Source organism: Chinchilla lanigera, unplaced genomic scaffold (genome assembly GCF_000276665.1).
Source record: "Chinchilla lanigera isolate Chin_1 unplaced genomic scaffold, ChiLan1.0 scaffold00003, whole genome shotgun sequence".
Lineage (NCBI taxonomy): Eukaryota > Metazoa > Chordata > Mammalia > Rodentia > Chinchillidae > Chinchilla > Chinchilla lanigera.
This window is the reverse complement of record NW_004955404.1, coordinates 17587788-17614103: the sequence shown is the minus strand read 5'-3', so window position 1 is coordinate 17614103 and position 26316 is coordinate 17587788. Positions and strand designations below refer to the sequence as shown.

At 36.3% G+C, this 26316-nt stretch overlaps 1 protein-coding gene across 2 annotated transcripts in view; it reads left to right on the top strand.

The window, feature by feature from the left end:
• Positions 1–26316, top strand: part of Gpc5 (glypican 5) — a 1267099-nt gene that overhangs the window by 477361 nt on the left and 763422 nt on the right. Inside the window, exon 7 of one of the 2 annotated variants that reach the window (XM_005374118.1) lies at positions 24097–24709. The exons of the other annotated variant lie outside the window; for it this stretch is intronic. Coding sequence (XP_005374175.1) covers positions 24097–24099 — 3 coding nt within the window. The 3' untranslated portion in view covers positions 24100–24709. Of the gene's footprint in view, positions 1–24096; positions 24710–26316 lie in introns of those variants that run through there. 2 annotated transcript variants of the gene reach the window in all.

The following is a 26316-nucleotide window of genomic DNA, read 5'->3' as shown; positions in this document are numbered from 1 at the left end:
AGCATTTTTCATTTATCTTAATCTACCTTCATATTTCTCATATAGTATTTTATAGCATTAGATGTCTATTTTCCCTTCATATCCTTTGGTTATTATTGTCATACAATTTCTTTCCAGTTAGATGGTAAATCTTACAGTGTATTTCTACTGCTTTTACTTTAAATAACAATTATCTATTAAAGAAAATCAGACAAAAATCTTTTATGTCTACCTATAGAGTTAACTTTTTGCAGCTTTCATTCTTTTGTGAAGTTCAGAGTTTCTGTTCAAAGTCCTTTTCCTTCCCCTCATGGAACCTTCTTCTGGTTCTCTCAGACTTTGTCTGCCTGGGGAAATTGTGTCTTTTAAAATTAATCTTTGCTCAATATAGAATTCTATTTTTCATTTTATTCTGACTTAAAAATGTCTCTGAGTAAAGAGAACTTCCTTTTAGTGCCTAGGTTTTGCTGAACTTATTCAACGTGTGACTACAGTTTTCATTAAATTTGAAAGTTTTTAGCATTACTTCTTTAAATTTTTTTGCTCCCCCTTCCTCCCTGAAAAACTGGAGGTCCACAGTACTTGGACAGGACAGTACTGACTCACAGATTAGTGTGTTCTGTCTCTTTTTGTTTTTGTACTTTGCATTTCAAGTACTACACCTTCAAATTCACTAATTTTTCTTCTTCTGGTCTACCTAATATACTTTTAATCCATTTAATTATTCATTTTAGGTATTTGTCAGTTACATTGTTATATGTTCCATTTCTTCCATCATTACTGCATTTAAAAATGCTTTGTTAACAGCTATATTAAGGTTCTGGTCTTTTAATAACACCAGCTCTGCTGTTTCTTCTTTCAATTTTACTGAATAACATTTCTGTATCACTTTTTCTTTCTCTTGGCTTGTATAGTGATTTCTTCTTTGATATTGGTCATTGACTTGATGCTGTTGGCTTGTGTATTTTTTAAAAGAAGTAAGGATTTTGTTTGGGTAAGCATTTAAGATACTTGGCTATCATCTTGGAATTTTTCAGTGCTTATTATTAAACTTGGCTCATATGTATCCTGAAAAGCTTTATTAAGAAACCAGTCTAGATCTACACTACTGTGACACAGTCTGGAGACCCTTCCGAGTATTTCATGAGAACCTGCCGTTCCACAGGTCAAAATATGGAAACTGGTCAGTGCATACTTTGTGTCATCCTTGCCCGGGCATGTGGAGTTTCTTCCACACATAAGGCTTGGGACGCAGCAACTGAGGCAAAGGGAAGCCTATGTGAAACTGCATTATGGTGTGTTCTCTTATAGAGCTTCACTTCCTGCTCTGTCTTGTCAAATTACGGAAACCTCTGACATCCGCAAACTCTGAACTCCACTGTCATTGTTCACTGGGTAACTCCATTCTTGAGCAATTGGGACATTTCTTTCAAACAAAGAGCCAAGGCAGTGCAGGATATATTTTCCCACAAAACACAGTCCTGAGTTGCATACCTTTAAAGTTTAAAAATGGTTGTATCCCAGATGCTCTCAGTTTTCCACTTATTCATGTCAGGAAGATGCCTATGTTTAGTTAGTTATTCAAGTGTGGCCAGAAATGAAATTGTTTTATATAGTGTTCAAATCATGGAGTAATTTGTAGCAACATAAACAGTGTAATAATATTATAAATAATAAAATTAGTAACATATAATAAAAATACAAGTTTGGCACATTTACTGACATGCCTCAGGTATCATTGAGATGCCACAGTTTGAGCAAGCACTATCAGTCCTACTACACTGAGGTTTTACCCAGGTCCCATTCCTCATCCTCTTTTCCTGTTTTATAAGATAATATATTTAATCTCCTCTTAACTTTATATACTACCAACTTTATTAATTTTATTTCTGGTCCTTTCCTTTTCCAAAGTAGAATTAAGCCACATAGACAAACACATGGCTTTTTGCCTGTTTTATAAGTTGTTCTTTTCTAATACATGGAGTAATAAATTATATCTAATACGAGTTAAATAAGTGTTTGTTGATTGAGAAAATGGACATCATGGTAAATCTTTAATCGAGAAAAAAAAAGGGAAATGCTTGGGGAAGAGTTGTTTGTGTTTTGCAGCTTCACCAATCTTATAGATTGATTTGTGTTCCCTAACGTCTATTTATTGAAGCTGCAATGCCCACTGTTACGCTACTTAGAGACAGTCTCTTAGGGTGGCAGTTGTGGTTACACAAGGATGATGCCCTAAACCAATAGAGCATTCTTAAAAGAAGAGGAAGAGATACCAGTGCTCTTTTTCTCTGTGTGTGCACATGACAAAGGCTGTACAGGAAGACAGCAAGAAGGTCGCCCACTACAAGCCAAGAGGAGAGGCAACACCAAGCAAGCCTGCTACCCGCCCCCGCCGATCTTGGTCTTCCAGCTTTCAGAATCGGGAAAAAACAAATTTGTGGTGTACTCCACTCAGCCTGAGGTGCTCTGTTATAGCAGCCAGGACATACAATATTTCATAATATAAAAACAATATTTCTTAAAAGTACCTGGAGAAAATATGCCAAAATAGTGTTACTGAATTTCTAGTTAGAGGTATATCACTTTTCATTATATTTGTTTTTAACATCATTGCATATGTATATGAATATTTGGGACTTAAAATACATTTTAAAACCTAGAACTCAATGGGTATAACTATGACTGTGTACATATATTAACTAAATACATTAAATATACATGCATACTTATCAAATAAACATATGTATGCATGTATATTTAAAATAACCACATTCCAAAGAAAGAGCTCCCTTCATTAGATGACATAGTAGAGGCAAAACACTGCATTGTTGTAGGACAAGATAGCATTCAGTCAGCAGTTCTGCTGTTCTTTCCTCCTCTTCCTCAACCTCTGTTTGGTAGAGATTGATCCATGTGCATGGATATATAAGTGTGCAAGCAGTCATTGTTAGTGATTTACATGTAAAAATCTAAAAAATTAATTGACCCTTTCCAGGTCCAAAATGTAAAAAACTCACTGAACTGCCCCTTCTGGGTAAGCACAATGGAACATATATTTCATCACATTTCCCAGGGAGATCTGCATTTTGCAAAGTACTGAATTTTGATTTACATTTGTAAAGCCAGGTGAGCTCCTTATTCATTAATGATCATCTCATTCCTAAAGTTGCCTCTGGGCACTGGTGATGCTGCCAGTCTGAAAATAATAGGTGACATTATGGGGTATTGCTATGGAATTATAAAGTAACCACTGAACTTCATTTTGCAATGCTATTCCTTATCTTATAATTTCAGTTAAAAAATACCAAAAAAGTTTATATATAAAGTGCTAGCTTCAACTGTGCCAGTGAATAAAATAATAAAATGCTTATTATTATATTGCCATCATTAACTAATCCATTTGGGTTTGCAAATCAGGTGGACACTGACAAATTCAGAATCTGCACGACCACAGTCATTTGCTATAATGTTCCCAGGTGTCAGTGTTCACGGTGACGCAATTTTTAAAAGCCAGCATTACAGGGGAGAACTTTTGCTATCTCTTCCATTCTGCACTGGAATGAGGAAGATTTGATGGGAATTTCTGAAGAAGGCTGTGGAACTGAACCTTTCACAATGGATGGATTTAGTGAACTTCTAGAAAATAATTGAGCCTCTAATATTATGTAGTAATTCAAATAGCTTTACATCTGAGAAGTTTAATGAAATATTTTATTAATTGAATTATGCTTCCATTTGTCTTAGATGGTCATTTCAGTAATAAATTTCAATTTTTCAACAATCTTCATTTGTTAGTGCTTCTTAAAACTTGATTTTAGAAGGATCTCATTTATTCATTCTGGTTTTTCCACTTTTCTTTCAATTGCCTTTAATATAGTAAATAGAAAAACCATGTAAGCTTGCTACTTCTATGAAATATTAAAGTAAATACTTATATAAAAATATATTTGGTGCTTTTTGAAAATTTCAATTTAAATTATTCGCAATCCTGCTTTTCTTTAAAAATTTGTCTCTTGCATATTTAAACATCAGAGCAAATGAAGTGTTCAAAAAAAAGACAACATGTTTATCAGTATTTTGAGACAGTTAAATAAATTTCCCTTCTATTGTTCAAATGGACTGCTTGACTGAAATGGAATTTGAATTTTAACCTTTAGCCACACAACAAACATTCATCTCCTTAGGTGCAGTATACATAAAGTAAAAATTCAGTAATTATTATTGCTTTTTCCAGTGCTGAATTTCAATCTATAAACTGATGTAATGTACTTATGTGTTTCATGTTACTTATTTATCTATATAAATTTGTATTTCACTATATAACAACTGTAAAACATGACTTAGGAATTAATAAATTAACCCAGTTTTTCCCTGTAAATTAGCCAATTTGAATTTATTTGGTAATATATAATTATTAAATCTTTATTCACATGTTTACCCTACCACAGGAAATTTTTATCATATTGTAATTTTTTTCCACTTGGTTTTGGAGAATCATGTGATAGATTGCCATAAAAAGCTTCATAAATCAAAATTTAAAGTGGCATATGTGTTTGTTCTTTCCAAAAGGAGACAGTACCATGGATGGATTAGAGATTCAGGAAGATCATTTCTGAAATAATCATCATCCAAAAACTCACTGTTTGGTGTAAGTGACCATTCTCGAATAATTAAATTTGCCTAAGAGCCAGATTCATTTACACATTGTAATCATTTTTATAGACGCTGCACCACAAGTGCCATGAGAACAGAGCTCCCTGTAAGTGGCCACTGTCTACTTGGCCTTTGGCAGTGTCCGAATCTCAGCTGCTGCTCATCCTGCATGACTCTGCAGTACCACGTTGGCTAAATAAGCGGGATGTGAAAAATGCCAGAATTAACTCTGACTGGGCAAGCGGAATAATCATTGTGAATTATCTGCTGTCCTTGTTTTATATGTTGATGTTCTCAGGTAATCCTGACACTCCGCTGGCTTCCACAATATTCCCAGATCATAAAGAACAGAAAAATACATTACTTTAATATGAATGATATTAAAGAAAAGTTCACATAACCATTTAATTTGATTCTTTTGTCTAGGTATAAGCAGAGCTTTTGGAATTTCAAATACATAAGCAAAAGGAAAACATCAAGATATCTAATGTATTCTCACAGTATAAACTAAAATTTAAATATGAATGGATCATAGAATTGAGTCAAAGTTTTGTTCTGAGAATAAATAGCACATGTTTTGTTGTTGCTCTTATGCAACATGCTCTGGACATTTGCGTTTGAATCTTATATTGAAAGAGAAATACAAAGAAGCCTAGCCAGATTCAGACATTTTTGCTTCTGATCGTTCTCAAACTCTGAACATGAGAAAGTTTATGTCATAATATATTTCAGTGGAACTTAAGAAAACAGCTAGAATCCTGAAAAATTCAAAAGGTGTCATTAAAAATACATAACTGGAAATCAAGATTTTCAAGTTCTTCAATATATTTAGTATGCACTTTATGCTAATATACTAAGAATTCAGTGTATCTTTTTCAATAGTTTATGCCAGTGAATATAAATAAAAGCCATATTTATGAAAATCATTCCTAGCTTAAAACCGAATGCAGAAACTGAAGGATGTAGGAAAAAATATAATGTTGAACCAAACCTAAAATGATTTAGATTGGATAGAAGGCACAATAATAGTAATAAGTGCTTTTCTAAGTGTTGTTAAAGTCTTTGTTACTTAACTAATAATGAAACATTGGTTGTGTGTATTTAATTTTATTTGTATTTGTACCCTGTACTGGCATATTCAAAGAGAGAATTATGAAACACATTCTATTAATTTTACTGAAATTTGCATATATGTTAACAGAATAAGTGTTTGTGAGGGAGGCATTCAGTTATTTATTGTTGTATAAGCTTTCTCACTAATATTTCCTTTAAACTGTAATATGTTCAAAATTAGTACATGTGGATTTTATATTTTAAACATTGCACTGTTATTTCTCTGTTAAGGAATATCCCAGTAATACTGACCTTTCACATACAAAAATAGAACTTAGATATGTTGTTTTAATGGCTTACTATTATGTAGGTACGTGCAAATGTGTGTGCCTGCATGTGTGTATAAACCAAAAGTAAAAATTTAAGTCTTATTTTCTCTTTTTTGTTAAGCTTGTGTACTAGAAGATATGGTTCTTCTACTCAGAGAACAAATTCACATAGAGAACAGTATGAAATGATATTGTTTTGTGTTTATGGCTAAAGGATGATTAACTATGTCCATTGGGGACATTTTAGTGTCAAACAGGAGTACTAATTACATTTCCATAGTGTTCTTGGCCAACTAAATAGCATATTTTCCCAGAATCATTAAATGCCAAAAGAAATTTATGTAGATAAAAGAGATAGTATCCTGGGAACATTTCTTGGACTGTAAACAAAAATGAAACGAAGCCTAGCTGCACATGCCTGTAATCCCTGTCCTCTGGAAGGCTGGGGCAGGAGCATCCATGTTCAAATCCAATGTGTGCAATTCAGCGACTTAGTAAGACTCTATCTCAAAATGAAGATTATTGGAGACACTTTCCATGGCACCAGTTATCAGGGACCCTTGCCATTAGCCCTCAATCTCCTGAGTTTGAGGCACACATTGACTGGGAAGTGTTATGGCACACAGTGGGAGGGGGGAAGAGCCAGAGATGAAATAGAGGTGCACCAGGGACCAGGGATGACCAGGTATTTTGGGGGAATGAAAGGCCACAAGACACCCAGAAGCTTGGTATTTATTCGTTACATCTGAGTCAAGGTCAATGGATGAAGGACAGTGAGTATTTCCGGGACAGCAATGGAGGCTAAGATGGGCTACTACAAAGAACAAAACATTCTTGTAAGGACAAGAATGAGATGGAAGCAATAAGAAAAGTTTCTCCGGGCACCCTGTCATCTTCTGCAGGTTTTACCTTGCCCTGTGAGCACCACAGTAGTCATTAGACCTAGGGCTTCCAGCTGTGAGCAGCAAGGAGCAGGGAGTTCCCGTGTTCCACTCTTGCCCTCAGGGAAGGACAAGGACAAGCCTGGATGTCCTCTAGACTCAATTTATGATTTGTGATCCCCAACAGAAGATAAAGCTCACTGCAAAGATCCTGGGTTCAATCCCCAATACCACCAAAAAAATAAAGAACTATTTTTTTAACCTTTTTTTTTTGCCATTGACTGTATCTCATGATACCATGACAAATCTTACAAGTTTCCACAAACATGATGGCTTAAAACAATGAATTGGTTACTTTCTATTTGTGTGGTTCAGCAGTTAGACACAATGGGCTAAAATAAAGATGGTGGGATTGTATCTATTTCTGTAGTCTCTGAGAATGATTCATTTCTTTGCATTTTCTACATTCTAAATGCTGCTTGTCTTCCTCATGTCATGATCTGGTTCCTCCATTTTTAAATAAGAAATATTGTATCTCTTCCTGTCATCTTTCATACACCCATTTTTTTATGTTGTCTTGAATCGTTATACCGTGATTAGAAATTATAAACCAAACAAGATAAGCTAAGAATTCTAAATATATTTTTCAAAGTTAAAATTATATTCACTGAACAAATAATTTTCTTCATTTATCAAGAAAAAAGAATGGTCTATAGACTAAGAACAATAATGGTTGAACTTATGTTCACTTAATGCATTACTTAACAAATAGCATAGATTCAGGAAAGAGACTTGAACATTTTGTACCAGAAAGTTGTATTGTTGTTATTCTTAGCAAATGGCAAGTGAACATTTTTAATACAACTTTTGGATTATTCACCCAACATTGAGATTTCAGGTTTTGTGTCTGTCATCTTTATTTAAACATAGAGTTTTGTTCTTAACAATATTCCTTTGTTGAGAACACATGCACACATGTACACACATAGAAAATTGCAAGTGTATTAATGTATTTTACTTGAAGGTATTTATTAATACAAATACGTTCATAAATGAATTGAGTGAAGTTACTAATTAGAAATTACTTCAAAAATTGCTCCATTCATCTCATCTCCCAAAAGCATTTTAAATAGCCTGGGATAATAACCCTCTTTTTACATAAAGCCTTGGGAAATGGCTCTCAAGACATATAGACGTTACTTGCCAAACAAGTTGTGTCATTTATTGACAGAAATTTTCAGATATTTTGTAAATTGTTTAAAATTTGAGTTTTCATAATCATTTTATGAGGTGACATTATTGTACTTATATCATAGATGAAAATAAATAGTTTAAGAAATTGAAATAGTTTACCTAACCTTATATACTTATAATGGTAGGGCTAGCATGTAAATCTCCATGTATCGTCTGACTCCAGGATCAGTGCTTTTATGCATCAAGGTATTTAGTTGTAGAAATAAAGCCATGCTTTTGCACTTTCTTTGATTTGGTTATATGGTCCTATGAATTCATCCTCTTTTACTTTTACTCACCTCTAGACCTCTTGTAAACACGAACACAAACTCCTTTTAGTTTTTCTTTTTTCAATACTGACTAGGGATTGAATTCATGGCCTTCCCACTAAGCTACAAGCCTAGTCTTTTTTTAAAAATTCATTATTTTTGAGACATACTCTCACTAAGTCGCTAAGTTGCCTAGGTTGGGTTTGAAATTGACATCCTCATGCCTCAGCCTCTCAAAGTGCTGGCACTGCAGTGTGTGTCATTACACCTAGCTGATGATTTTCTTTCTGTCCTACACATCTTCATTCATTCATCAGTGTGCACTGTTGTAGCATTTAACATGAAAATAAATATCAGCGGTTTCTTGTTGTCTGTCCTGTGATCATTTACTTGTAATTGTATGACTATTGACTGTTTTCAGTGTCCAGATCTTTCATATTTGCTGCCTGCCTAGCTTCTATTACACAATTAATTTAATTAACTGTTCTCTCGCTTTGTTTCAAATTTTTAAAAGCGTTCTTAAAATCAACATAATCTGGAACCTGACTGCAGAAGCAAGGTGAGCCCTGGGGGCTCCGGGGAGAGACAGCAATGGCAGCCTGGCCTGGTGCCACAGGCTCTGGGGGAGACACAGTTGTGATCTGCAGGGACAGCGTGGGCTTTTAGCCCAAGGGGACTCCTCCCACACAGCATATAGGCCGAGAGGGGTCCCGGCATCCCAGCGCAGCCGCCTGCCACAGCAAGGGCAGGACTGGGCGCCATTCTGGGAAAGGGCTGAGTGGTTGAATCTGGTTCTCTGAGCAACTGCAGGACAGCTTCACCTCGGGGGTTCTCATGGTACCTTCCCACAGTTACTGAGTTGGAGACAGCCACGTGAGACAGCTGAGAAGAGAGAGCAGGCTGAAAAGAGACCCCCCTGAAGGGTTTGAGCTCAGGGAGGAAGGACCCAGCCTCCTCCGGAACCCCCACAGCCGGAGGCCAGGCCTGGTTTGAGTTACTCTGGATTTGAAAGTGTTGCCGCTGAATACTGGAGCTTTTGCCCTAGGGATCTAGGATCTGACTGCTACGGGTGTGAAAAGGAACACGTCTCTATTTGGAAGAAGATGAGGGACCTCTGGAATTTGAGGGAGAAAGGCATTTAGAAGAACCAAGATCTAAGGGTAGACGGAGAAAACTGTGAACCGCGGGACTCCATAACTGTAGCTTCAGAAGGAAACCACTCATTCAGAAGCACAGAGAAAAACTTTGGACTCTTTCTTCCTCTTTCCCTCCTCCTCCTCCCCCTCCCCCTCTGCTCTGCTTTTCTTCTTTACTGGTTAACTGGAGTTTGGGAAATTTTCCTTTCTTTCCCCCTCAGTTCTTCTCTTTTTCCTTCTAATTTTTGTTATTGTTTTCATTCCCCCAGTTGTTTATTCTCCCTTTTTTTCTTTTATCTTGTATTTCTTTATTTTTTTTTTTTTTCTGTTACCTTTACCTAATTCTACAAATATCCTTCCACTCCCAATAGGATCCTTGCTCTCACTTCCCTCTTTTCCTTCTCACCTCCTAAAGTTTAAGTTTTCAAATTTTTCTTCTTGCATTTTCCCATTCCCAGCCTACCATATCTTTCATAGTATAACCATTAAACTTTATTAATCTTTAAACAGTTACTTGACTCTATATAATTACTTTTGAATTCTATTCTTCCATAGTGGAGATAGAGTAATCACATGTAGTATATATTTTGCTGTATGTTGCTATCTGAGTTGTCTTAGTGTTTATACTAGGATTATGGATTGCTTTTTTATGGTTAAGGGTGGTCCATATTGGTTCCTATGGTATGTCAATATCTAATTTGTCTTGGACAATGTTACTTTTGCTGATTTTCTTGATATTGTCAGGGTCAAATAATTGTTGTTATAAATGAGTTCTCTGCAAGCCATGACCTGGCTTAGTTTTGTGATATTAACAACACTGCAGTCCATTCCCAGAGAACTAGGTGTTAGGCCAATTGCACTGCATCCTCTGCTAAGTTAATGGAGGTGGTTGGATGTTGGGGCAGAAGCCAAGAACAATGGCCCAAAGCCAAAGTGTATCACTGAAAGGAAGACTAACTAAAGGGATCTCCATACTAACAACAAAGTCTTTCCACTGTAAGCACCCACAAACCTTCACACAAAACAAGACAAAATAAGCAAATAAAAACAGTACAAATATGGGAAAGCAAGGTGATAAAATGCCTCCCAAAACTCTCAACTAAGAGGAGTTGAGAGAATTTGAAAGTATAAAAGGAGATTTAAAAACAAAGCAAAAAGGCGTTTGTTAGGATCACATAAGTTACCATAACTAAACAAAAAATGGAAATAATAAAATGATCAGGGAGCTTTCAGAAAACACTATGAAAAGCTAGCTGAGCTAATAAAAAGTGTGTCCTATTTAGCAAAGGATGACAGTCCATGAAAAGGTTTGAAACATGTACCAACTCTCCACAGTGAAAATAATCATTATGGAAGATGAATATCAACATGATATAAAATAAATTTCCTTGTAAATCTAGTATTATTTAAATAAATTTCCATGTAAATCTAGTATTATTTAAAATTTCAGCAGAAATACTCATGACTCTTTCTCTTTCTCTGGTGGTATTTATCATGATTCCTGTTTCCTCTAAAGCATTCCTTATATTCTTTCTTCAAATAGTTGTTTATATTTTAAGTACAGCAATACTTTGGTCCATAAACTGAATTTATTCCACAACTCTGGAAAAGATGGCCATGTTTCTGTTCGTGTGGGAAAGATGGCTGCCATTGTGTTTGTCACCTGTAAACAACAAAATTTTACCATGTTTTTCTGTTTGTGAACAAAACTGTTCACAAATAAAGGCATTCGTGAACTGAGATACCAGTGTAATCCTGAAATCAAACTGCGTGATTATATTTCCATTTGCCAAATACATAAATATCAGTGTTTCCCCTTCTTACTTCAAAAGAGATAATCTGCTGCAGTAGACATAAATCATAAATCTATTATATTAGGAAGAACCTAATACTTTATGCCTTTTATGGCTTTGAGTAGAACAATTATAATTGTGAACATTAGCATTTCATTTTCACAAAGCAGCTGCTGGTTTATGAGCCCTTAAGATTTTATTAAATTTGTGAGTAGAGTTGAAAGTCTTCCCATGCTTACTTGAGTCTGTTTTCTGTCACCAGACAATAGAAATATTAGTGTAAAAGTGTTTCAGAATTAATCTCTAGCCTTTTCTATGTATACCTTTCACATTATGCTGTTTTTTCTTTTTACAATCTCCCGTGTCCAGAATATGGATTTGTACTCCATTATTTATTGTCTACCTTTTGTGTAACAATTGATGTTTTCTAAAAAATTCTAGTTAAGATTCTAAGTGTGTCTTTGACATTTTCCCCAAGACTATCTAGAGCTCAAGAACAAAAGATAGCAAACAGTTCTAATAGTTTTTCTGTGTGTGTTTTCCCCTGCTCTAATCTCCAACCCCCCAAACAGTTCTATTTTTGCAGAGAAAAATGATACAATTCCAAAGAAGGAAATGAACGATATAAATACAGTTCAGTTAATTTTTCTTCCCTTTACTCCATCATGCCCAGCTGTTAAAATGCAAAGATTTCTTCGGCCAATGATACCTAAAAGGAGCACATTGCCCCACAATTCTATATTGGAAATGGTCAGTGAGCTCACTCTGAGGCTGCCTGCCTTCAGGTCACAAAATGATCCAACTTTGAGTTCATGAAATGGAAATTATGGTCCAGAAGAATTAAACCGTCATGCCAACACCTGCCAGTGTGTATAGGGGGTGGGGTCTTTGACCATGTATGCCTATGAGATACTTTCCTCTTTTTTTGTGTAGTACATAGATGCCCATCATACTTTGCTTCTTGCTATAGATAATTGTCTTTATAGAGAACCTCAGTTTCATATGGTACTTGATATATAGTAGCACCTCAGTTCATGCATGGTTAATTCATTGCACGATTCTGGGGAAAGACAGCCTTGGTCAGTTTTGGCACCAGATGTGGAGTTTGTGAACAGAAGCAAAATTTGTGAAATGCTCTTGTTCTTAAATCAAATTAAATCAAACGGAAATGTTCATGAGTCAAGGTATTACTGTATGTCAACCAATGAATAACTAACATATCTCTTCTAATAAAAAAACGCCTAAGGCCATTTACGTGGTGAATGGTTACACACATTTGTATAAACAACATGGTAAAATAAAGTACAATAGTCACTTTTTGTGAATTTCTTGGTTGTTGAGCATGTTTAAATCAAAACTGGGGCCAAAAATCATTAGAAGAAAACTACCTCAGCAAACTATGGTTCCTGGAAGTATTCAATTGATTCCTTTTTATAAGCAGTATTTCCCCAACGTTTCTGAGCTGTAATTCTAACAAAATTTTTTGCTCATAATAAAGACAAGGAGTCCAAAGAACAGAGACTATTCCCAATGCACCTATTTTATCCTCAAATTTTATATTTTTGTCTTTGCTTTCAAAGATGGCACATTTTGAGTGACTATAGAGAATTCAGATAATGAGCTCCACTACCTTATATAATATTTTTCATTATTTCATACAATATGCTTGCTCTAAATAGTAGACAAATCTAAGACTTTCTAATCATTATACTTAATTGTCAACTTGATTGGCTTTGGAGCTGCCTGGAGAGTTAGTGAAGCATTCTTCTGGGGTGTCTGGGTGAGGTGGAGATAGGAACTTGGGGTCTACATCTGGTGCCTGGTCCCCTCCTCTCTGGTGCTGTTGCCCTGCTCTACTTTCTAACCACCATGATCTAAGTTTCTTACTCCATCTTACTTTTCTGCCATGCTGTTTCTGCCTAGAAGCCAGCCAGATGTAGACTGAACACTCGGAAACCATGAACCAAATAAACTGCACTCCTTTAACTTGTGGGTGCTGTGTATTTGGTCTCAGTGACGTAGCAGTAACACAAGGCATGTTGTTTTAAAAACTCTTTGCTTTCATCATGATTAATGAAACATCATTTTGAGTGTAAGCTGAAGTAAGTAGCATAAATTATGTTGATGTCTAGATGTACAGTTTGTTAGAGCTGAGGTGGTAAAACCATCTCCCCATCCATAACAAACATTCCTTTTTTAACGTGTTTCAGAAATATGAGCAAAAGGTTCAGAGTGATTTGTTTTGATTCCATGGATCTGTAGTAATTTTGACAGAGCTGTGAAGGAATTTAAATCCTTTTAAGTTTTTACTTGAACCGTCAGTGCATATCCTGCCACTCTGCACAGCTGCCTGTAAGCATTTCAGCAACCCAAGTAGAAATGAATTAAATTATGGAATAGGTCTTTGTTGAAATCACACAGGACTCATGTGAAAATGATTGAGTCATGTGTGGTAGTTTATCTCCAGTGCTGACAAGTATACAATTCCCTTTTAGGAGAGAAATGAATAAATTGTTATAAAGTTATAAAAGAAAAAGTTTTTGGTAGTTTTATTTCTATATATAGCATTTAAAAAATAAAGAGTAAACTGCATGATATCCCTGAGAAATTCAGGTATGCCATACACTGCACAGTGTTTAAAATATGCAAAGTGGTTTCATAAACATTTTATTATTGTATATAATTACATTCTCACAATGTCAATAATGTTGATAGAGAGATTATTATAGGCTATTTAACACTTTGAAGGACTGATTCTCAATGATAGTTATTTATTTTGTCTTTAAATAAGGCTCACAAGTACCTGTACTTTTCTGAAAGGAATTTGCACAGTTTCTGAAGCCACAGACACTAAGCTCATCCAGGTACTTAACAACTAAATGGATAAATGAAACAGGAATGGGAGTCCCTGAGGCAACAAGGAATGAGTGGGTGTCTCCCATCAGATGCAAGGGTCGCTAGTTCAGAGAAGAGACTGCTTCCTTCCTCCCTAAAATATCAGTATCTCAACTCCCCATACTTAAAATACTGATACGCAAAATATTTGTCATTAAAATCCATACAACTGATAACAAATGAAACAGGTGTTAAATTAGTGCTCTAAATTGCTTTTGAAATATAGATGTTAGTGAAAGACAATAAATGTCAATAACAAGAGATGCTGATGTGGAGAGGAAAAGAACTATATATGGCTGGCAGGTTCATGACTAGAAATGCTTAGCTGACTTTCCATTAGAGCCATATTTCAAAACCAAACACTGTACGATGATTAACATTTTAAAAATAGTTTATATCTGCTTGTATTGGGGAGAGTAATCTCCCTATGAAAAAAAATGAACTTCTTATGACTCATTAGATCAATAGCACTACAATAAATCATAAACCTGTTAAAAGGAAATAGTTTAATATAGATAGACCAGGTCCAGCTGGTTAAATATCATATAGAATATGGGGCTTAGTAATTGGACTCAGATGCTAACTGTTAAATCATTTACACTTGTGTTAGGTATTGTCCTTTCATAGGGAAGGACGAAATAGTTCTTGAGTTACTACTACTAGGCTGAATAATACACTTTTAGCTTCAGGTGAATATATCAAAAGGTAATGTCTAATTGTTGAATTCAATGGGATTTCTTTAAAAGAATCCAATGTGTATTTGTGTTGGGTAATTTCATTGTACCATTTATTATGTGCTTGAAGTGGCTTTGGATTTTAGCCTAATGTTTGCCGCATTTGTGTTTGCTTGTAAGGATTTCTACCTTAAAGCGAAATTCACTTAAAATACAATCCTGTCACTTCAACAACCCTTGTGAATATGTGTGGTAAGGGTGAGATAAGGAGAAACAGGAAAAACAAAACAAAATGAATCAGTAACCAAATCAGTATGATAAAAAAGTAGGTCATTCCAATGAGTTAGATGGCTCTGTCCCAGCATTTAGAATGCGACAAAGGCACTGACAGAGCTAGAAAGAGGTCTACAGTCATTTCAAACAGTATCGGTGGCAAGGAATTCATACACACTATACTGTGTTCCAATACGATTGTATTTGTTCCTTGAACTTGGATTCACTAGTACAGTTGTTCTTCAGAATTAGTTGTTTTTGTTTTGTAGTATTTAAATTCAGACCATTGAGTTTCTACCAAAACTTCCTATGGGACCAGAAACCTCTACATTTATCAAATTTGCATGGGAAATTTTGACCTACCTAGTGCATCCAGTATTACCACTTGGAAATCACGTAGGGTGGACTATGGCTAAGCTAAGTTGTCTTTGTGAAGAAGGAAAGGAAGAAGGAAGACATCATTGCTTGGACATATATACTGTAATGAGTATGCGAGGGGTAAATAACTCACCTGCAGTAACATCCAGTCCTCAAATCTGAGGTTCACTGGAATTTTCCATAAAAATACAGACCACCTGTAAGCAGTATAGGGCTTGCCCTGTCCAATGCAGTCATTGACCTTCCTCTGTTCCATGTTATCGCAGATGCAGGGAAGAGTCACCAGGGGCTTCCTGACCTAGGCTCCCTCAGGAAGGAGAGATGGAGAATATGTTTTCTCCCACGCTGCCCTCACATAGCTTCTCTGTGTGGAGTAATCCCTGATCCCCTACAGGGCTCCAGCATCTTCTAGGCAGGCTCAGTGATTCCAACTTTTGACTGGTGACCTGAGCTCCTAAGGTCCCATACTTCTGTCTCCACTATCTGCTTTTTCCAGTTTTGAGGAAAGAGCGGTTTCTTTTGCTCTTAGTGTGTGTATTTGACTCATTGCTGTTTCCTTCCGTAGTTTTTCTTTCACCTGTTCAACGAACTCCCTGAGCTAAATGCTCTGCGCTTCAAACAGTTTCTGTTTTCCTGGATACAGCCTGACTGATACAATCTCAGACATCGACTTGATGTTTCCACAGGGATGTAATAAAACAGATGAGGTATGTCAGTTTTCCTCACATTAAAAATCAAATGTGACAGCGTAGACACCCTAATACAGTCGGTAGAAAATTAACCATGAATCCATTGCTTACTGGGAAAATTGAAAGAAAAGTACTGGTTAAATCAGTTGATATCATAAAGATTATAGGCCACATCATGGAGCAGAAAATGTGCCAGACCTCCTGAGAATTTTCCCTGAAAATAGAAGTGTATGGAATTTAAACGTTGTATGGCAAGTATACAGTAATTTCTTTTAGACTGAACAGTAAAAAGAATAGTAAGAATATTGAAAGAGAGCAAACAAGAGTACAGCATTAAAGACAAGACTTTTCTAGGACTGAAGAAGTTTCAGAACTTCCTATCCATAGTTTAAGACCAGAGGAAAATGAAGTCCTGTACTAGGAAATTAATCAGTTTTTTATTACAGTAGTTAAGTTCTCTGCCATAATTTTCTCCTTCCTTTCTGTCACCTTAACTAGTGTAATCCCGCATGCTTTCTACATCTTTATTTGCTTCAGATCTGTTGCTTTTTGGTAGCCTTAAATTGTACAAATTACAAACAGATCTTCTCCTTGCTCTGCATCCAGGTTCATTTGCAGATAAGCTGTGGCGGTTGCGGGCAGGAACGCTTCTCCGCTGTTGGTGGAAGTGTAAACTAGTACAACCACTGTAGAAATCAGTATAAAGAGTCCTCAAAAAACTAATGTGAAGATTCCATGTGCCTCAGCTCTTCCTTTACTTGGTATCTTCCTAACAAAGTGAAAGACGTCACATACAGTGATCCATGAGTATCTATGTAGCAGCACAAGTCGTAATTGCTAAATCTTAACTATAACAAAATAATAACTGTATTTCCATCAATAGATCAATATATAAAGAAAACGTCATATTAAACCCAACAGAATACTCCTCTACTTTAAAGAAAGATGAATTTGAGTCATTTGAAGGGAAATGGATGCACCTTGAGACCTTAATATTAAGTGAAGTAAATCTGACACACAGCCTTAAATATCACATGGCTTCCCTTACGTGAGAAAATCAAATTGTATACAAAGAGCAAAATAAAACATAAATAATAGAAAACAGGAGATAGATTTTTTTTTTGTAAAAGGGAAGGGGGCCAAGAAATGGAGGGAGAGCAGAGGAAGGGAAGGGAAAGGGGGTGAAAGAAAAATTAAGACCTGTTACATACCTGTTTCTTCTCCCCATAATGAGTGTAATCGTTATGTACTGCAAACATGTAGTCATAAAAATGCAAATTTTTTAAAAGAGCGTATTTCTCCTCCCCAAAGTCACTAAAATCATTGTCTCTGTACTGTTTCCACTCTGTCTCTTGCTGATATTGCATAACCCTCACAACTGTGGTTTTCTCCTATCATCCCTCCAGAGCCTTTCTCACTTACCCCGGTGACTTCTCTGTCACTAAATCCAGTGGATGCTCCCAGTGTTCCTGTCTTGTGGCCTCTCAAAGGATGACAGTTCCTCATATGATCCCTCTTTTCACTTCCAAGACATTCTTTTCTCTTGGTTTCTGTGACACCAGGATCTACTGGTTTCCCTTTTATTCTACTACTTCTCATTCATTCCCGGTGCCAGCTCAGACACCTTACTGAGCCAATTCTCCATGTAATTCCTTAAGACTTAGCTTTGAAGCCTCTGCCTTTTTGTGGTGGTTTTTGAGATAGGGTCTTGCTATGTAGTCCAGGCTGGCCTTGATTCTATTACCTTGACTGCTCAGATGCTGGGATGGGATTATAGACATGCACCATCATACCAGGCTTAAAGTTTCTTTTCCTTTAGCTAAATGTTCTCTCCCTAAAGAATCTTTGGCTTTAGTACCATCTGTGTGTCTTCACCTCGCAAATACCTAATTCGAATTTGTTCTCCCTGAAAGTCTGAGGAGGACAAACAGATCACTGCTGAAGATCATTATCTTAGCTGGAAATTGAAAACATGCATGATACAGTCAATCTAACTTTCAAAGAGTACCGATACCTGCTACATATTTAGTACTCTAGGTTTTCCCTGCTGTCCAGATTTTTAGCAGCGAGATAAAATGAAATTATACATATCAAATTTAATAAAGTTATATAAATTACATTTAAGCTAGAACAATTTCCTAATTCATTTTGAATGGTGATCTTAAGATGTAGGGCTCATTCTCCATTCACTTCAGCAAATTTTGCTAGTGAGACAGACCACACTGGTAGAAACACTGATAACTCCCCAAACCTGAAACAAGCGATTTTCCCCCAGCCTTGGCACTAAGATAATGTCCTCTAGCCTTAATTTCTTCAGTTGAAAATAAGGGGACTGCCTGATAATAACCCAAAATTTTAAATAATGCAAATATCCATTAACAGACTACTGGATAAATTTTGCCTTGTTCAGAGGATACTACATAGTGCAAAATATTAGAAAATATGAAGTATAGTTTAAAAAAGAGAAAGAAAACACCTAACTTGGATGACTCTAGTATTTGTAATGCTAAGCAAACAAAATATTACATATAATATAATTTCATATATAGATTTTAAAAATTATATTATTGAGTATACACACACACAGCTATTTAGAATAAATAGGAGAACAAGAAAATTGTTTCAAAGTTAAGAGAGTCTAAGAGAAGGGATTTTGACAGAAAATGGGTACATGGGGGGTGCTTTTTGTGTACAGAAATATAAATATTCTATGTTTTGGACTATGAGGTGGTTACCTGGATGTTCACTTTATACATTTTATCCTAAATTATATTTTTCCTTTCTGCACTCTCTGGTTCACCCATTTCACGATAAAATATGGGCCTTTCAGCTCCCCTCAGCCCAACTCTGTCATTCTTTGTCATTGACAGGAAGTGGTAGGCACCCCTCATCAGCATTATTTTGCAAAGTTGTAAGTAGAGATTTGACTTGGATTTTTGTTTGTTTTCATACTAGGTGCTTTATTCATTTCCTAACTACCTTGTTCCAATAGGCATTTTAATTGGGATCCTTACATTATACTTCTGTTTGTGCCCACCTGCCATTGGTATTAATCAACATACTTATTGCTCTGCCTTGGAGAAAACCACCTATTTGTACATTTTGGATAATCTCATCTGGGAAATAAGATTAGCAATTTTTGAACTAAAACATAATCCATTTATTTAGAGATTGTCTTTTCAATGTGCAGTAGAAAATAAGAGACTTAAAAAGTTTAAGTCCTCTACAAAAAAAAAAATTAAAATATATCCTTATCGTGGCAGATGTTTCTTTCTAAGGAAATATTAAAAACATTTTTGGAAGCTACGTGATTTGGTGAGAAGCTTTTGTCTTCCCTGCAGAGATGTGAGGTAAAGTCCTCCATTCAGGTTTTAATCTTACAGCATTTATTCTCTTTCAAGTTTTTCCAATTTGCCAATTCATTGGATTTTGTTTATCACCTTTTCTACAAAAGCTCATTTGTTCATTGACAGTTGCATTCTAAGTGAAATCCAGAGTAGGACAGATTAATGAATATTCAAACTGGCCCCAAGGGTTGTTGTTAACTTGATAGTTCTATTACATCAACTATATGTAAAATCTATCTTCCCATAAATGTATCTGCTTCTGCTATGTCAGAGATTATTTATTACTCTATCCTCTATTAACCTTGATTAACAGAAGTTTTTCCGCAAGCAGGGCCTTCTCATCTCTAAGTGTTTATACATCAAATACTCTTTTGCTATGGACGTGACATATTAATGGTTTTATAGCATTGCTATTTATTTGTTTCATGCACCTTGCATAATTTGGTGCAAAATAAAATGCGACAGAGCTGAGCAATGATCTTATTTCATAGGGTAGCTTTACAAAAGGAAATTCTGCATGCACAAGTTACTTTGGTGTCTACTTTGTGACCAAAATAAAAGGTAAATTGCTTATCAAGTTAAAGCTCATATTATAAAATTAACAGTTCAAGTTTTCTTTGTTGCTTTTTTGAAATTACCCATTTTAAAAGCAGACAGCAAATTTATGCTATTGCATAAGCAAAAATTGCTTATGAAGTTAAAGCTCATATTATAAAATTAACAGTTCAAGTTTTCTTTGTTGCTTTTTTGAAATTACTCATTTTAAAAGCAGATAGCAAATTTATGCTGTTTGGATCAGGGTACATGAAGAAAATTAAAGTAAATTTTAACCTTCTTGTGAAATAACTTTTGTTTCCAACTTTTTTCCATTCTTAACATGTAATATTGATAACCTTTCTTCTGAGTTTCTCTCTTAACTTGGATGTCAAAATAATGACTCAGATATCTCAAACACAACTCTTGATTGGCCTCTGTGTCAGCTCCTGTTCCAGTTGTAAACTACTTTGTGTACTGTCTGAACAATTGCACAGTTGCTCAGACCAAAAACTTCTTAGACAAAAATCTGCTAGACTCATCTCTTTTTATTAGTTTATCAAATACCTCATTATATGTATATTGACCATTTGCCAATTCTCTTCAACTCTGGCCCTAGTGATAGTATAATTCTCTACTAGGTCTTGCCTTCCTCAGTCTAGGTCTCTTCTAAGTTCTTTCCTATTTAATTTTGCACTATTTTGTAACCAAATTTTAAGAAGGAGCCAAAATATATATTGTATTCTGTATCTTTTGCACTGGAAAGTAAACTGAATAGGGTATAAGACTTAAATTCATTAATGAATTGTTAGTGCCTGGAACACAGGCCAACACAGAGAGATGCTTTAATAAATATGCATTCAGTAAACATTACATAAATTTATGCAACCTATTGACAAACTATTAAAATATCTTCTGTGAGAACCACATCCCTATATGAAATTTGAATTTCTCCTTTCTAATCTATAAGGTGGTGATTATCACTACAATAGTTGCACCCCAAGAGTATACAAATCTGCAGTTTTGTTTTTCAGGATTAAAAGTGGTTTAAAATTCCACTCTAGGTACAGGAAGATGGCTCAGTGGCACAGCATCTGCCTGCAAAGCACAAGGACCTGAGTTCGATTCCTGGTACCAATAAATAAATAAATAAATAAAATAAAATTCCACTCTATTCTTTATCAATGATAGAAATAATATCTGGTATATATTAAAGTCTTAGCACTTTCCAGCACTCTTGTGAATATTTTATAGGTATATACATATTAAAATAAACAATTGTGAATACTTTTATAATCTCATTTAATTCTCGTAAATATTCTGTGATAATCAATACTATGCTTATTATTTTTTGTTTGATGAAGTATTCATAGATAAGTTAAATAATTTGTTATAGTACACAATAAGGTTATAAAACAGAATAAATATATGCAGTGTGACTTGAGAATCCATAAGATTACCCACTGTTTACTCTTTTTGTGTCCAAAATAACCTGGCAGTAATCACCTAGACAATTTAGAGCACTTTGAGACGGACAATTGTGTTTTCTTTCACTATCTATTTACTATTAGAGTTTTTACTCACCTTGTAACTACCATCATTCTATTCTCAAGAAGCATTGGATGGATATATTTCTACAATTTAAATTCATTTACTTCAGTTATCTTTTAATGAAATAATGGGATTCACACACTTAAGAGAAATGTAGCTATAAGTCTCTTCCCCAATTAATAATATAATTAATCACTGGGTGGTTCAATAATATAATTAAAAAGTAAGAGACACAGAAGGAAATATTTGACATTCACCCAACAAACATGTCTTTAATCTACCATATCTTAGTCTCTGGAGATACAATGGTAAATTAAAATGGCTCCTTTGAAGGATAAATAAACTGTCTAGTAAAAATAACACCCATATCAATAGGTAAGTCCAATAAACTCAGTATAATTAAAAACACTCTCAGATCACGGAGAATGCTGTATATTATGCTAAAAACAAACATTGGAGTTATGTATGGGTTTGGGGTGTCTGAAGTGGGGGGATGTGAACAGCAGCAGGTACTTAAAGTAATCCATTGGAGTATGAGAAGGAAATATTCAAATTATTATTGATATTTGATTTGATAGTATCATTTTAATGACCTTTGTAGATGTTCTATCATATACAGGCATAAATCACTTAAAAATAGGCTACACTATGAAGAACGCATTATTGGGTGATTTTATCATTGACAGAATGTCACAGGCCTCATATAGAACTCACATTGCATGCTTGGTTTAGGTCAGTCACTGGCCTTGGCTTCTGCCTGCAATTGAGAGACACAGAAAACAGAAGATACACTGTCTGCAGCAAACTTTCTCCTCTAGTAACTAACATACACCCTAAAAGTAAGACAGTTAGTATACATATAGTTATGTGGCACACAACTACTATACATATAGAAGAGGCGATCAGTTGGGCATGGTGGTGCACTCCTTCATCCCAGCATTCTGGGGTGCTGAAATGGAGGATCTGAAGTTCGAGTCCAGCTAGGCAAATTAACATTTTAGCAACACCCTGCCTCATAATAGAAAATAAAGAAGTTCTGGGGATATAGCCCAGTGTGAAGGCCAAGTTCAACCCACAATGACACACACACGCACACAAGGAGGTGCCATGGATCGCAGGCTGGATCTGGGGAAAAGTATTAGAAATGTCATTCAGTTTGACTCATCATATAATTTAAAAATACATCTCTATGATGGATATGTACTATATAATAAGAGATACTTCAAAAATGTACTGATATGCTTATATATTCAAAATAATTGGTTACTGCTATTTTGCTATGGAGAATCACAAAATTAAGCAGTGGAGCTCCAGAAGAATATTAAAGTGTTGGATCAAGTACCCTAGAGTGAAGTTGATGTCACAGGCACTGGAGAAAGGTATGGATGTGTTTTAGAAGAGAGATGATTAGCACCTTCACAAGCAAAGTGGTAGCAAAAGGCTATGACAACTATACAGTATATAAATTGGCAGGTTTTTGTGACTGATTACAATACAGTGATGAAGAGAGAGGATTCAAAAATGATTCCCAGATTTTAGAAAGGGTACATAAAACAGGGAGCCCAGGGAAGAAAATCTGCTTTGTTTTAATGGGTGGAGTAGACTCTCTTGATGGTATGTAAGAAAGCAGGACTCCCTAAACCTCTCCCTGACTTTAGGGGCTTTGGGATAAATACTGAGGTGAACTCATGCACTGAGGGTGATGGAGCCGGAGTAGTCTCCCCCGTGGTGGATGGCCCCTCTTGTCCTTTCATGTTCCTGCCAAGGCACAATGGACTCTCACACCTTGGATGTCACGTGGACCATAAAGCAAAACCCTGTTGCTCTAGCAAAAGTTATTGTCTTACCGGGAAAAGAGACTGGGTAAGTGGTTGTTGAGGTCAATTCCCAACCCAGCATCAAAGTTTAAAGAGTGAGTGTCACTGTTAAAGCTGCAGAAAAAATACGATCCTCAGCATAGCTTTACGGGGCTCTGAAGCCTGCCTTGCTACCTTATTGATGTCATCATAGGGTGGCAGCTTTCTCCGGTAGCAAGGTCAGCTCTGTAACCAACGCACTGGGAGTGGGATTATGGAAGGGAAGGACATGCCAGTGATTTTCCCATTCAGCTCAAGGATGACCTTGCTCCCTGTTGTGTTGACGCCAATGGATACTGTGGTGATGTCCTGGGCAGCCCCACACCTTTACAACACCACTTTCCTAGATGGGCACGCACAGTCTTCTGTGTGATGGGCTGTGGCATGACTCCCTGCACAGTGCCAGAGGTACTGTGGAAGGCCCTGGGTAGGGAGGCTAAGCAGTTGGTGGCCCAGGAAGCATTGCTGATGATGTGGAAGGAATCGCCCTTCTCGTGGTTCATGCCCATTATAAATGTGGGAACATCAGAAGCAGGCCCAGATGATGATACATTGTCTCTCCTCTTCTAGTGAGCCTGGACCTTCTCCATAATAGTGGAAACAAAACTGGACTCCTCAACATACTCAGCACAAGCATCGCCCCATTCAATCTTTGCAGTAGCTCCCGCCTGTAAGATGGAACTCTTTGCACTGACGATGGGCTGCCTGTTCTTAGTCTTGACTGTGCCATTGAACTTGCCGGAGGGGGAATCATCAGGAAGATGCAGGCTGTGTGATTGCGGTCAGTGGAAATGTCACTGGCGACACTTTCCACTTTGCTAGAGTTGAAAGCAGTCCTGGTGACCAGTATAGCTGCATCCATTTACTCCAAGCTTCGTCAGCATCACTCAGGGACACAGCTGGCACTGCATAAAAGATGTGGCTGCTTGCCAGCAGAAAGGGGCCGAGAGTACAGAGAGCCTTGCTGGTCTCCCTGATGGCCCAGGAAGTTTATATTTGTAATCCCATGAAAAATTATTGGAATTCTAGCAAGTTAATTCCAATCTACCACTTCCAGTGCAGCCCATGGTGAGAATAAAGACACTAAGTCATATTTGTAATTCTGGAGAGCTGAGGGGTCCTAGGTCCAGCCATGATGATGACTATCTGGAACAAAGGGCTATACCCAGGACCAAACCCAGATTTTATTCATTTGTGAAGAAAGGAGTGGCTTGAGGATGAGTGACTGTGAGAGTGACAGGAAATACGTGAGTGCCATGAGCAGGGCATCGGGGAAACACACCTACTGCCTCCAAAGATTACCATCAACACTTCAGCTGGGCCGATATGCATTGCTTAAAGCCAACTGAAGGGATAAGGAAAGTCCTCACCAGATCAATATATATCAATACGTGGAAATAGGGTCAGGCTCAGCCAAAATGGAGGCAATTGCTCCTCTTTTAAGGAGAGATGCTTCAGAGGTCCTCCACAAAAGAGCTAGGAAGAAAATCTAGAGAGATAGGTAGGGTACACGTTCATTTTAGACATAATGATTTTAACATGGCTTTGGTGTGTTTGCTTTAAGACTGATGTGTGAAGTTTAGAACAATGTCTATCTTACAAATACATATTTAGCAGAATTTATTATAGGTAGAGATTAGGTTAAAATCACCCATGCAGATCACCCTAGAAATACATACTAAGATTTAGATATATTTTTTTAGACTCACCAATACTTAAAGGACAGAGAAAGGAAGAATCTCCTTTGGAAAAAGTCAAATAACAAAGGAATTAAATGATATGAAGAGAATAAGTGTCATCAAAGGTCTATCTATGAAGCAGAGAGTCTTACCCAAATTTTTTTTCACTAATATGTTGGCAGTGTTATTTGTAATAGAATTGAATTTATAGTGCTAGAGTTTTCTGGCATCGTTACGCATTCAACCTGCAAATCCATGTTGCCCATTTTCATATACAGAGAAAATCACAGGTTACTTCCAATGACGGGGTTTATGGCTCATGGGGAAATAGTTAAGATTGAGATATCACATCAGCATCCTTTGGGGAGCACTGAGAGATAGCTCACTGAGACAAGTAGCATTCCAAACTTCTTCATGTAAAAGAGGTTTTGAAAATCTCTATCCCCCATTCTTATTTGGAACTGATGTTTAAAAAATGTGTTATAATTTTAAATTGCAAACATCTGTTTTCTGAATATTTTATTGCATATAGGATTTACCTGGAGCCAGTAGAATTATAGTTTAGCTTTCCCACTCTACAGATAATGTCATGGGAAAACCATCTCTCTTGTCAAACTCATCAGGAAATTAAATATTATATCAAAAAACCCAGTTTTAACTTTTACAAATTAAATAGGTTAATATAGTCTCCTATTTGAGCTGCCAGGGGCTCTAAATTCTAACTTGAAGATGGGCCCTAGCACTGTCACACAGGTGTAAATGTGTTCATGGTGGCTTGTCCTCCTGGGTCTGGCTCCCTGCAGTATCACCCTGTAGACCAATGACTTCCAGAAGACGGTGAGGTATTTCCTTTTCAGTTGAAAAGGAGAACAGAAATTTTACAGATGAAAAGAGGGGAAATCTGAAGATACGGACCCCAATACGTCAAATGAGGTTTCTGGAAAGTGTGCCTATGGGGAAACTGAAGATCTGGAAGTGGTTTGTAATAAACCTATGCATGTCCACATGGCTTCTGCTCGGTCTTTGTTCTCCGGCAGTGCCCTGCTCCAGGAAACTCAGCTCTAGTCATCTAGGGGAAACACTGGTAGTCAGTAGTTCTATCTCTGCTGTT